Source organism: Lycorma delicatula, chromosome 8 (genome assembly GCF_047948215.1).
Source record: "Lycorma delicatula isolate Av1 chromosome 8, ASM4794821v1, whole genome shotgun sequence".
NCBI lineage: Eukaryota > Metazoa > Arthropoda > Insecta > Hemiptera > Fulgoridae > Lycorma > Lycorma delicatula.
This window is the reverse complement of record NC_134462.1, coordinates 8,325,142-8,338,502: the sequence shown is the minus strand read 5'-3', so window position 1 is coordinate 8,338,502 and position 13,361 is coordinate 8,325,142. Positions and strand designations below refer to the sequence as shown.

The following is a 13,361-nucleotide window of genomic DNA, read 5'->3' as shown; positions in this document are numbered from 1 at the left end:
TCATTTTTTTCTCTGTAAATATTATTCATTTATTTAATTCTACCGTTCACCTGTGACCTACAACACAGCTGATACCGGAAGTTAAACAGAAAAAGAAAGAAAAACGACTACAGCGGTTTTACGTCAGTTCTACACTAGCGTTCCTTGTGGTGAGAGGGGGTATTAATGACACACTGTACTCACTAGTTTATGTAAACCATTTTTTGGGGGGGGGTTTGATTATTCAAAAACTTTTTAGGAAATATTTTTCTTTAATTCTTAACGAATGTGCCTAAGAAAAATAAAACCTTAATTAGGAGAAATCTCGAGTTACTGAGGGTGACCTTGCTAGCTTCATCCCCTTGACCTTTTAAGTTGAATATTCAATGGCAACAATGTCCCATATATAGAAGTAATCTGACCAAGTTTGGTCAAAATCGGTCGAGTACTTCTAGAGATATAAGGTAATTTATAGGTCAACATCCCGAACACACACACACACACACACACGCACTCGCCCGCTGGATATTGTAAATACAAATATCCAGAAAATTTTCATCTGTGTTTTGGTTTCTTCAGTTCCTTAGGTGTCAAAACATCAAGATCCGGTGAAAACCACTTTTGCCCAAATTGGACCAATTACCATACTTTACCTTCTGTAGCTGTAGCTCTGCAGTAGCAATAGACGGGAAAGTAGAAACATAATATAGTTAAAATAAAACTGCAATACTCAGTAAAATATGAAAGAAGCAACTGAAATTAAAAATTAACATATTTAAGTAAATGTAAAAGACTAATGTTAGTAAAATAAAAAAGAGATAAATGAAATTAAAAACAAAATAAAAAAATAATTAACCTGATAATTACATTGTTGAACTTTGTATGATACATAATCAAACTAAGAGAAGCATGCTTACACTTTCAGTTGTAAAAACTGCTGCCAATTAACAAAAACAATTTGGATATAGACACTATCACTCTATGCAGTACTTGTTATATCTGTTGTGGACACTTAAATTAGATTTTAAATCCCAGGACAGTGATGGGTAAACAGTAGGTGTGTATTATATTATTATATTCTGTTTGATGTTCTGAAAACCAAGTGGTTGCATTTTTCTAAAATGTCAGTAGTTTTTTTTTTTTGTAGCCAAAGATAATAATTAAGTATTATGGTTTTTTTTTTACCATTAATATGTTTGATAAAATTATAGTTACATTCTCAAAGAATGAAATAAGTATGTCTAAATGTACAGAAGTATTGCGTTTATTTTTTACTTTATCTTCTTATAAAACTGATATATTGCATGAGTTTTATGTATTAGAATGCAAAACCAAAAATGTCAATATAAATGCACATACTACCAATAGCAATACATTTTAAACATTTCAATTATTACTATTATAAAGAGATTTTACATCAGATAAATTAGCTATTAACAAGATATTAAGATAACATAAATTGTTTTTATACTAAATAATACATTTAAATTATATTATCTAAAACATTTATGTTTTGACTTTTATAAGAAGTAGAGTTTTACCTTTATTAAAACTTCATTAAACATATATATAAGTACTAAACAAGTAGTTAAAAAATTTACTATAGTTTTATATTTTATGATATTTTAAAGTGTTATAAGTGAGACTTATTATCACTACAATCAGATTGTTATGTGTGAACCAAAAAAAATAGTATAAGCTGATTAATTATTACTAAAGATTATGCCTCTATTTTGTTCACTAGATGGGAAACAACTTTTGTTATTAAATTAAGAGATTGTTTGATTGATTAGTAATTTATTGATTGATCATAATTTATTTAATGAATTATAATAATTTTTTGAACTGACATGATCACCTGATTAATTAATTAATCTGTAATTTATTTAATAATGTGTTTTGCGATAATAACATTTATTAAAAGAAAATAATAATGAAATAGTTTAAACTTATTTCATGAAAGACTTAATCTATTAAATAATATAAAAAAATGAAACTGCTTATTTTATTAATACTTCTTGTTTTCTTCATGTACAATGTGTTTGGAAATACAACGCTATTTGTAAAATATACGAATGCAACAATATCAGTAAGTTTTAAAAAAATATTTTTATTTTTCGATATATTATCACACAATAAATACCATGGTCCCAGCTGTAATAACACAACAGTTCCCATTAGATTACCAAAGTTAAGTGTGACACTTTAACATCATTATTTTAGAGGTAACATTTTTTTTAATATGCACTTAGACAAAGTAAATTGAAAAAATAGAGTAACTAGCCATTAAAATCCCCTAACCAATCTTTGAAAATTTAGAACACCTCAGAAAAAACAATATAAAAAAATCTGATGTGGAACCACATGACCTCCTTGTACGCCTATTAAATTACATTACAATTTTTGTTTTTAATGAAAACTACATAAAATTTTATTTCATTAATAACTTCTGATATTTTTTAATTTTTTTTATTGTTATTATTGAATTATTATTTATTGCAATTTTTTTTACAATCAGAGGTTAATAATAATAAATCAATATATTTAAATTAAAAAAAAAGGAAATGAAGTCAGATTTGAACTGATGTACCTTCCCCTTGTAAGACCCAAATATTTCATTAATTAAAATTTTATTTGGCTATAACTCTGGAACCAATAAAAATAAGTACCACTTATGATTCATAGTTGAAAAGCTCTCAATGAGGGCTCGTTACTGCAGTTAAGAAAAAGTCCAAAATCCAAATATTTTGGATTTTGGGCTTTTTTGGACACTTTGGTCCAGTCAACTGCAATTAAAAGGGGAGGTGTACAACTAGATGTTACAACAGTCGTAAATCCAAAATGTCAACATCCTACAGCTAATCGTTTTTGAGTTATGCAAGAAACACAGTCATAAATCCATAATTTCAACATCCTACAGCTAATCATTTTTGAGTTATGCAAGAAACATATGTACATGCAGATATCACGCTGAAATTAGACAAAATGGATTCAGAGATGGTCAAAATGGATATTTCCATTGAAATCTGAAAACCAACATTTTTCGCTACCACAATATTTCCTTTAATTCGTATAAGGAAGTAAAAAAGAACATTATTTTAATTATTTTTTTCAGAAACCATATCTAACAATCTTGTCCTTTTTTCATAGACCTTCCATATGCATTGAGATGCATCTAGAATTCTTAAATTTGTGATCTAAGAACCAGTTTATTGAAGATGACTTTTACCAATACCAACTAACCAAGGACCAATAATGCACTTTTATGTTAATGATTCCTATGCACAAAAGTAGATATATTTTATTACACACCTTACCACTGCATTGCTGGATGCCATATTCCTGGATGGAGTCAGAAATGCAAGAGCCATCTTAACAGAGATGATGGAAGGATTCCTCTAATTAATAAGAGAGAGAGAGAGGAGAGACTACACAGGTAATTTTAAAATAAATGAATTATGTGCACTGAATTGTTTTGATAACATTTTTATTAACTAATTTCAGATATCACCGATAAAATTATCAACCAACATAACAAGACCTAACATAAGTGTCTTCTATGAATCTCAGAGTCCATTTTCTATGAGATATTTTATGAGAAAGTTACTACCAATGTGGAAGTTATTAAAAGAATATATTAATTTAGATGTTATTCCAATTGCTCAGGTAAATATGCAGTGCAGCATTAACTTACGGTACATTAATTTAGTAAATCCATGAATTTTTTGAATATGTCTCTATTGTTCATTCCACAATTTTATGTTTAATTATACAAATTAATCTCCATGAATAACTCTAAGAGCTGATTAAAATTAATAGGAACTAATAAATAAAAATATTATCATTTATATAAGATTTAATGAAGCAATGAAAAATTTATCAAGAAAAGATTTACATAAAAATAGATTTCATAATATTTATTAAAAACATGTTTTTAAAAGTATACGTGTTCATACATCTGAGTCCTAGTAATAATAAATATTTCAAATTACCTATTATGTGAGTAAAATGTTATTAAATACCAATATAAATAAAGTTGTAAATAAGTATGTTAAAAAAATAATAATAAATATAATACTACATATATCTAATAAATATCAAATATAATAAAATGTATTAAAAATTTTTTCTACAAAATAAATAAAATTTTGTTTTAATAAGAACCAAAATATGTTTTTTGAAGTATTTCAGAATACAGTACTTAAAAAAAATAAAAATCTTAAATCATCTGACTTTCGGTCTATTTGGAATCATTTACTTTATTTTAAAACTTTTTTATATTAGTAAATTCTTCAATGTAATAAGGTCTTGATAATACATCAACATTTATAATAAAACAACAACAACATAAAAATAGGTTTGGAATAAAAATTTATGTGTTAACACAATTGGAAGGATTGATCAGGTGACTTGTATATTGTGGTTCTAAGAATCTTACAGTGTTGTTATTCCATATACTTTTGCAAGAGCATATATCTAACTAAATATCTGCTGAACAGATTATCATACCAGAACTTTATGAAGATCGCATAAAGAAAATTCCCAAGATCTCATAAAATAAAAAGCAGTGAAGTCATTCAACAGTTCAACATGAAAATATTTAGTCTTAAAATGGAATCGCAAAACAGACATAATAATGATAACATAAGAATTCAGTTATAAAACAAGAAGTATAAGTCAAAGGTAAAAGAGTAAAAAAACTGGCAGTGGTAAAACACTACAACAATAACATGTTGGGAATAGACAAAAGGCCAGCTTTTAGCACACTATACCTTTGAAAGGAAAATGCTTCATTAGTATGCAAAACTAGGTATTCATTTTTATTACAAATAATAATTACATTTTATTACAAATAATAAATAATCAATGAAATTACTGGATTTTGATCCTACAGTTTTACCAGTGCTTCAGGAACTATGATCTGAGACATATTTAAATTAGGAAAGAAAAATTATGTGACTGAAAAATAAAAAAAGAGTTTTGTTATTTTTATGCTAAAGCTGTCCATGCTTGCAAGGACTTTATCTGGATCCTTGTTTTAAAACACCCCACGAATATTAATACAAAAATATAAATACATCATTATTTTTTTTTGTCATTAGTTAATATTTTATCATTAAGTACAGTCATTTTGTTTTAAATTAATAAATTTAAATGTTTACAAGAAACATTCAAATTGTTAAAAAGAATACTTTAAGAAATCAGTTTCAGTAATTATTCTTATTTTAAAATCTTGAGCTGCCTATTTATATAATAAAAATATATAAAACTTGTAATTTCAGTAGCTTCATAAGTATTGTAATTTTTTTTTAATATTTATGTGAGATTTATTATTAGTTTTGAAATGGTTCGGCTGTTCAATAAAAAATAAATCTCATTTCTTTAATCCATCAGGCCTGCCTATATTCATGAGAAGTAATTATATATTTTTTTATTCTTATACATGCATTTTCACAAAAATTTGTTTTTGTCTTTTACCTTTAAGCAATCACTATAAAAAAAATAATTAACCAAAATTTATGCATTGCTTAGTTTTCAAATCATTTTGTATTTTGATAGAAGAACAATTTTAGTACAGAAGGTTTAATTCATACAGCATTAGCCTAAATTTTTTTTTTTTTAAGTAAAGGTATTTTCAAGAAATTATTGTTCTAATTTTTATAAAAGAATTTGTTTTTGTTGACTTTTATATAAAATAATTTTATTTTTTGTTTTTAGAATACTGAAAAAATTTCTAGCAAAAAATAATTTTTTGATAAAAGTAAACTATGTAAATAAATAATGAAATAATTTTAGTATTACATCAGTTTTGATTTCATCCTTTGTAAAAAAAAAAATTTCTGTAACTGTAACCATACTGATCTGCTGGCATAATGTAAAATTGTAAATATTAATAAAAATTTTATTATATATAACTTTCAAATAAAAATTCCAGAAGAAATAAAAAATAGTATTAGTTATGGAACAGTATGATTTGAAAGTAATGTCTACTGCAGTGCAGGGTACTCTGTAGGGATTAAATCACTTCCAGAGGTAGATTACACTAGTTGTCTGGTCTACTTTTCATCAGTTTTTCAACTTCCAAAATATTTCCCTAGTATAAATTATCAATTGTATATTTTAGAAGTTTTAATTGATTAAATGTTTTTTAAATGTCCATCTCAGGATTGATTCTTCAGTCCTGCAGTCAAAGTCTTAATCACGATTCAGTTTGCTCAAGATTAAGATTAGCAAAGTTGTACATTATCTGTATTTAAGTCTACAATTAATTTATTTAAAATGAATTTATTACACTGATAACATTTTTACGAAGTCTATTAATTAATAGTTAAAGAATATGTTAATTAGATATTATAAAATTTTTAATTAATAGAAAATGAACTTCACTAATGGTAGTTGGGTGTTTGACTGCTATCACGGACCAGAGGAGTGCAAATATAACAAATACCATGCTTGTGCAATACATTCTAACGCTACAAAAGAAAACAAAATTATGTTTATTGGTTGTCTCATGCAGCATAAAAATCAGTCTATTCTACTTGATGAGGTAAACATATACAGTCAGTAGTTAATGTTTATTAAATATACTATTTTATATTTTCTCTACAATAAGACTAATTCTCTTCCTAAATTTCCCTCAGTTTTGGGTCCAAACTAGACGGCAAATTCAAATTTCTCACATTTTCCCTCACCTGCCTTTAGGAAGGCAAACATTAGATCACTACAAGTATAAATATACCAAATACCCCATATTAAAATTGGATTGCTTAGTGCCATTTACGTTCTTCTCACTAATACTGGATGTTATAATCCTGCATAAAAATGCATACCATAGAATAAACCCAAAAGTCTAATAATTACAATAAATTACTTTACTATTATTATATTAACCCATCAATCAGGCTGACAGCAAGGGATCCATAATCGTAATTCTTTTCCACAGTTATTGTTACACACAATTCTTTGCTTAATCAAATATTTTTAATATTTAACCATTTATATTGTACTTAATCCAATCTAAATTGTAAATCAATTATAAAATAGGTGCCATATTAAGTAAAGATGTTGTACAGTGCATACCAGTTTGTAAGAAACAAGAACAATTTATTTATGTACTGAATTTATCTGTAACTTTCTGAATCACCAGGCCAGTTGTACATTAAACTCAAAAAACAGACTAGTTGTTTGGAGACAATATTGAAAGCTAGTAATGCTAAATTGTAACTTTCCTGGTTTAACCCTAAACTATAAAATATTTGCTCAGAATGATAAACACCCATTAACCAACCCTCAATGCAATTCCAGCATATCATGAACTGATCCAGGCACTCTGTTTGCAGATGGAGGCTGCACAATAAAACACAATAATGTTGAAATGTCTATCAGGTAAATTCAGGGTTATCCCATTCAAAATATTCATTTTTAACTTTTCATAATTTTTGAATTGCTAAAATAGATTTTAAAATAAACAAATATCTTGATTTAGATCAATATTGCAACTTCTTTAACAGTACAACGAATTTCAGGAACAAGTTTCCATCATCATGTATGACAACAGGAGTATTGTAGATTGAGCCAAAACAAGATAAAATGAAAAACAAATATTCTCATATTGTACACATTAAAAAAAATCACTTATAACATGCTTTTTCCAAGTAGTAATAGTTTGTAAACTGCTGTCAAATGTTTATATTAGTTCTACATTTGTTCCCCAATTAGAACTGCAGATAATGATATGATATAAGCAGTGACTTGAATGCTAGTTGTAACTTGAATGCAATTATTCAACTGTTTTTTCAGAATTTTAGATTCTTTATACATTTTGAATTTTTCAATAGTATTCATGCATTAAATCTACTGCAAAAGGTGTATAGAAATAAAATATTTAATAAAAGCTGGTATAATTAATATGGTTATTATTTACAGATGTAGTGCACAATTTTATTTTATAGTACTGTTTTAAAACTAAAAAAAATTATTCCCACATAAAGAACTTTTGCAATAAAGGTCAATACATGAATACTATTGAGATTTAAAACATATAAAACATAAAAAATTACAGTTATAATATTAAAAAGAACAATTACTTAATGACTTACTAATATTTCAGTCAACTAGTACTAAAGTTTCAATTACAGTATGGACAGATTCATAGACAAAAATACAAGTGATATATATGTCATAAGCGAATTGAAAATTCAGGGTTATTGTAAGAGCCTATGACATTTTCAGTGTTCCCAGAAAATTATCTAGCAATTTCTAATCAGCCTGATATGTTTCAGGCTTATTTTAATGAGTCCATACAACTTTAGGCTAATTAGAAAATGTGCAAGTGTTTGCACATTTTCCCTCCAAATCCGTGTTTATTTGGAAGTACCTGAAGAGAAATTATAATTTTTTTATAAATTTATATGGGATGATCAGAAAGTTACATTCCCTCTATGAAACAAACACATATTTATAAAACAATTTTTTTTTATTGAACAAAAAACTACACATTTTTATCTATTTTTGAACATATCACAAAGTTTTTCTAAACACTTTTCACACTTTGTGACAAGATTTTCAATTACATTCTCATAAAATTTTTTTCCAATTTTCTTCAATCATTTAAGAGAACCCACTTCCTTTAGTTCATCATCATTAGCAAAATGCTCCCCTCCCAGGTCTCACTTGAGACGACCAAACAGGTAGTCGCAGGGTGCTAGGTCAGAGCTGTAAGACGGATGAGACCACACTTCCTACTCGAATTTTTACAGTAACTCCTTTGTCACATGAGCTGAATGAGGAGTAGCATTGTCGTGAAGAAAAATGACCCCATCGTTCAATCTTCTGGGTCTTCGATCTATAATGGCTTTACACAATTTTTTTAAAGTCTCACAGTAAGATTCGGCATTGATTGTTATTCCTCTGGCATAAATTCACTATAAATAACTGGTCCGAGCTGGACCAAGCTGATCGTGAAAAATCGTAAACACATCCATAACTGATGTTAAATTCACTTGCAATCTCTCTAATTTTAATAAGCGGTTACTCAAAATCATTTCATTCATGCGTTCCATGTTATCTGTCATGTTTGCAGTTGGACACCCAGCACGCAGTTCATCATTCACATTTGTTCTTCCATTTCTGAACATTTAGCACCATTTTGTGACCATGGGGCGTGATATTGCATTCTCACTGTATACCTCAACAATTTGGCAATGAATTTCACAACAATTGTAATTTTTGCCCACAGACTACTGAATGCACTTTTATTCTGTACAAAACCTCTAGAGGACATGTGGACACGCTATATTGACAATACTACACACGTACTGAATGTCGCACAGAACTGCTGCTGGGGGAGCGTGAAGACAACAACACAACCAATGCTGTCACCACAAGACATTAATATATCCCTTTCAGTTCAAGAACATGGCAAGGGTGTAACTTATTTTTTATCCACCTCTCGTAATTATAAGCAATAATGCTTATGCTGGATCTCTATTCCTCTTTAATGAGCAAACAATTGCACATTTTCTAATTAGCCGTAAGTTGTATGGGCTCATACAATAAGCCTAGAAAATAACAGGCTGATTAGAAATTGCTAGATAATTTTCCACTTTGCCAGGCACATTGCAAAATTACAGTACTCTTAACAATGAGCCTGATTTTTCAATTCACCTAAGACATATACAATCAATCAGCAGTATACAAGCTACCATTTGATCAGTGTAAATTTTAATTTTTCTTTGTAAACATTTTTATTTTGCTCATTTATTATTATTTTTTATATCATTTTGACTTTCACCACATTCTACAATAATGGGCCAAAATCACAACTGTTGGTGGGAACTTATTCCCAAATCATAAATTGCAAAACAGGTTGAAATCAAGGTGTTAATAAAAAATTCTAAATCAAATAAAACAGAAAATACCAATGGCAATATGAAGTCCAGAATTAATAACAAAGGGATTTCTTACTGATAAAAAATGAATTATTGGTCTAGTACTTCAACACTACCTTTTCCTTTCTGAATACCCATTTTTGTTGAGTATAAACAGGTTCAAGGGTTATTAAATGGTTTTTTGAATTAATGACATGAAAAATAATCACGTAATGAGCATATATTTTGTAATAAAAATAATGAGAAGCTTGATAACAATTAATTGCACAGATTTAAGCAGAGAATAACTAAATTTCATAAAATTTAAAATACCTCATCTAATAAAATTACATACACACCATGAAATAAAAGCTTAGTGTAGTGCCAAATAATAAACAAATTATTAAACAATTTTTTTTCTTTTCTAATTTTTTAGTGTGCAAATATGAATAATATTTCCTCAGATTATATTAAAACATGTGGTGCATCTGAAATAGGAGACATGTACTTATCCAATTTTACACAGACTGCTATCAACTCCAAACCACGTGTTAAGCATGTACCAACTGTATTCATTAATAATGTAAGTAGATTCTTATCTTATCAGCTCCCCATCTATATATATTATTATTGTTCATGTCTTGTGTTTATCACAAACTATATTTTACATTTTTGTGGATATAACATTAAATTTATTAAAAATGTTTGCCTTCTCAAATTCAAATACATGTAAAATCATTCTGTGATTCGGCTGATTGTTGTTGACCACCGAGCAGGCCAGGCAGTTTGTGCTGTGGCTGAATTTGTTTCTTGTTTTTAATATGAAAATTGCTACAATAAATGTACAGCTTGATTAATGTTTTTAACTAAATTTGTTATATTGCCTGATTTATGCTCATAATCATATACAAAGTGATCAGTTTAAAAATACACCATTATTTAATCAAATTAATTTTATTCATATTTGTTATATTTAGGTTGACTTTAAACCAACTCATCTACAGTAAATGCTGAAAGTGATTACAATTTTGTTCTACACTTATCCATACGTTTAACCATTGACCTAGATAAGTTTCATAACATCCCAGGCGTAATTGTTTGTATTGTAGCAGTATTGTTCATCTTAAGCTCTTCTACGGTATGAATATTGTTCTGACAAATGTTTTCCTTTAGAAAACCTCATAGAAAGAAATCCAAACTGGAAAGGTCTGGGGATCATGGTGACCACACACCTCTAGAAATCAGCCTATCTCTAAAAAACTCATGAAGAAACTCTGTTATAGAGTGAGCAGTATGGCTGGTCGTATTATTCTATTGTAACCAACAGCACCACTCCTCTTCTAACAATCAATAAACTAAATAGCAATCTCTTGGTAGTGTTCAGAAGTTTTAGTCTGATCAAAAAATATTGGTTCAACTACTCTCTTTCTTGACACAGCACACCACACACCTAATTTTTGCACATGAAGAAGTGACATGTTACAGCACATAACTAAACTAACTAGTATAAGTGACATTATCTGCATGACATACACAATAGTTTTGGCTTTTTTTTTGTATCCATTAAGGTGAACCAAGCCTCATTGATAAACAAAAGTGTATCTAAAATTGATACGTTACCACAGATAATGTTTTTAGACCACTGACAATAATAAATCCTTTGTTGTAATCAACATAATGGAGTTGATGAACACTCGAATACGATGTGGGTAAAACTTTAAAATTTTACTGACTGCTGTGTGAGTCAAACCATAAAAAAGATTCACTTCGTGTCTTAACAAGACAAGAAGTGAAGTCTATGTGAGGATGCAACCATTTTCTCCTTAATTGTACTCATCACCTATTTTGTTAAAATTGTCCTCTTCCCGATTCATGTGTTTTATCACAAACAAAATCTGAATCATGTAACTTTTTTACCAATTTCTCAATAGCTTTTTTTGTTGGTGCCACCTTGTTGAATTCTTCAGTAAATTCATTCATGCATTGAATATAAGGTGTGACAAAATACTGTTTGACAATGACAATGAACACTTTTTCTTCTATCGACACGAAATGCATATTGACACAATACTGTTCAAACAACTAACCATGTACCGATAGATGTAACCAACTACTGAGTCAGTTACAATCCAGTTTAGAAGTTTCCCTTACATAACAACTGTAATACACTAAATTTCCCTCATTCAAATGAATTATTCCTGCTAAGACAAATTCTGATGTAACATTCACAAAGAAAGTAGCGGTGTAATTTTAAATTGATCATTCGGTATTATGTGTACTACAAGTTCTACATTATAAATGTCACAACAGAAAAGTCATCACTCACATGGTGTTATGAAAAAAATTACAAGTTGTCACAAGTGTTTGCTATTCATAATGCTGACAGCATTAATATTAACAAAAGATAATGTTATTTACTTGTAAAAAAAAGTTAACTGTTAACAACTAACCCATCGGGTTAGTCTAGTGGTAAAATCCCTGTTGCAAATTAGCTGTGTTTTACAGCTGATTTCCAAAGTTGAAGGTTCTGAGATTCAAATCCTAGTAAAGGTAAGTTATTATACAGATATGAATTCTAGACAGTGGATACCATTGTACTTTGGTGGTTGGGGTTCACTCATCTCAGGAATGGTCAACCTGAGTATTGCAAAACTACATCTCATTTACATGTCATACATATCATGCTCATCTCACTGGGCTTTATCATTCATAAGTTTAACAGAATGAAATGTACACCAGGAAGGGAAATTTTTTTTAAAATCCACAACTAATGATATAATTTAAATTATGATGACATAATTTTTTTCTTTTTTCAGAGACTCTTTAGAGGTTACGATAGATTAATGAAATTTGTTTGTAAACAACTGAACTATGAGCCAACACCTTGTATCCAATTTAAGCCTAAACAAAGAAAAATTTCAAAATAGTTAAAAGGATTTTAAAATTAAATTGCAATTTTTATTTATACTATTTGTTACAAACATCAAGGATTTGATACCAACTCGATATCATATCTAATGCCTGTGTACATAATATTCTTTTTATTTTTTTCAATCTGCCTAATGAATACTTATTCACTTTGAATTATTCTGAATTCCCACTTTTACAGCAGTTCTTAATTTTCAGTAATGAATAAAAATGAATGTTTCACTATACTTTTGTTTTTGTAATTCTAACTTTTACATTTTGAATTAAAATTTTGTAATACAAAAATAACTTTTCGTTCACTATTAGATTTATATTTTATTGAGTTAGAAAAACAAGAAGTGTACATATAGTACTTCTTGGTTTCTCTTTAAATATATATATATATATATTCAGACTGACCAATGTGTTAATAAAGTTTAATATTATATGAATATTAACTACCAAAACATAATTCAATAAGTTAAATTTACCATATTAATTTCCAATAATTAGTTTTTGTGGTGTCTCACATTTTCACATCCCTTGTTAAATCTTGTTATACAAGATTTTAGCAAATTTTCTGGAATTTGCTTTTGAATGACCACC

General features: G+C 28.2%; 1 protein-coding gene across 1 annotated transcript; it reads left to right on the top strand.

The window, feature by feature from the left end:
- Positions 1-1,502: 1,502 nt before the first annotated feature.
- Positions 1,503-12,975, top strand: LOC142329294 (gamma-interferon-inducible lysosomal thiol reductase-like). The gene is made up of 5 exons (XM_075373740.1): positions 1,503-2,068; positions 3,484-3,645; positions 6,353-6,526; positions 10,285-10,431; positions 12,665-12,975. Exons 1-5 carry the CDS (start codon positions 1,970-1,972, stop codon positions 12,773-12,775), a joined length of 693 nt encoding a protein of 230 aa, XP_075229855.1. The 5' UTR covers positions 1,503-1,969; the 3' UTR covers positions 12,776-12,975.
- Positions 12,976-13,361: the final 386 nt, after the last annotated feature.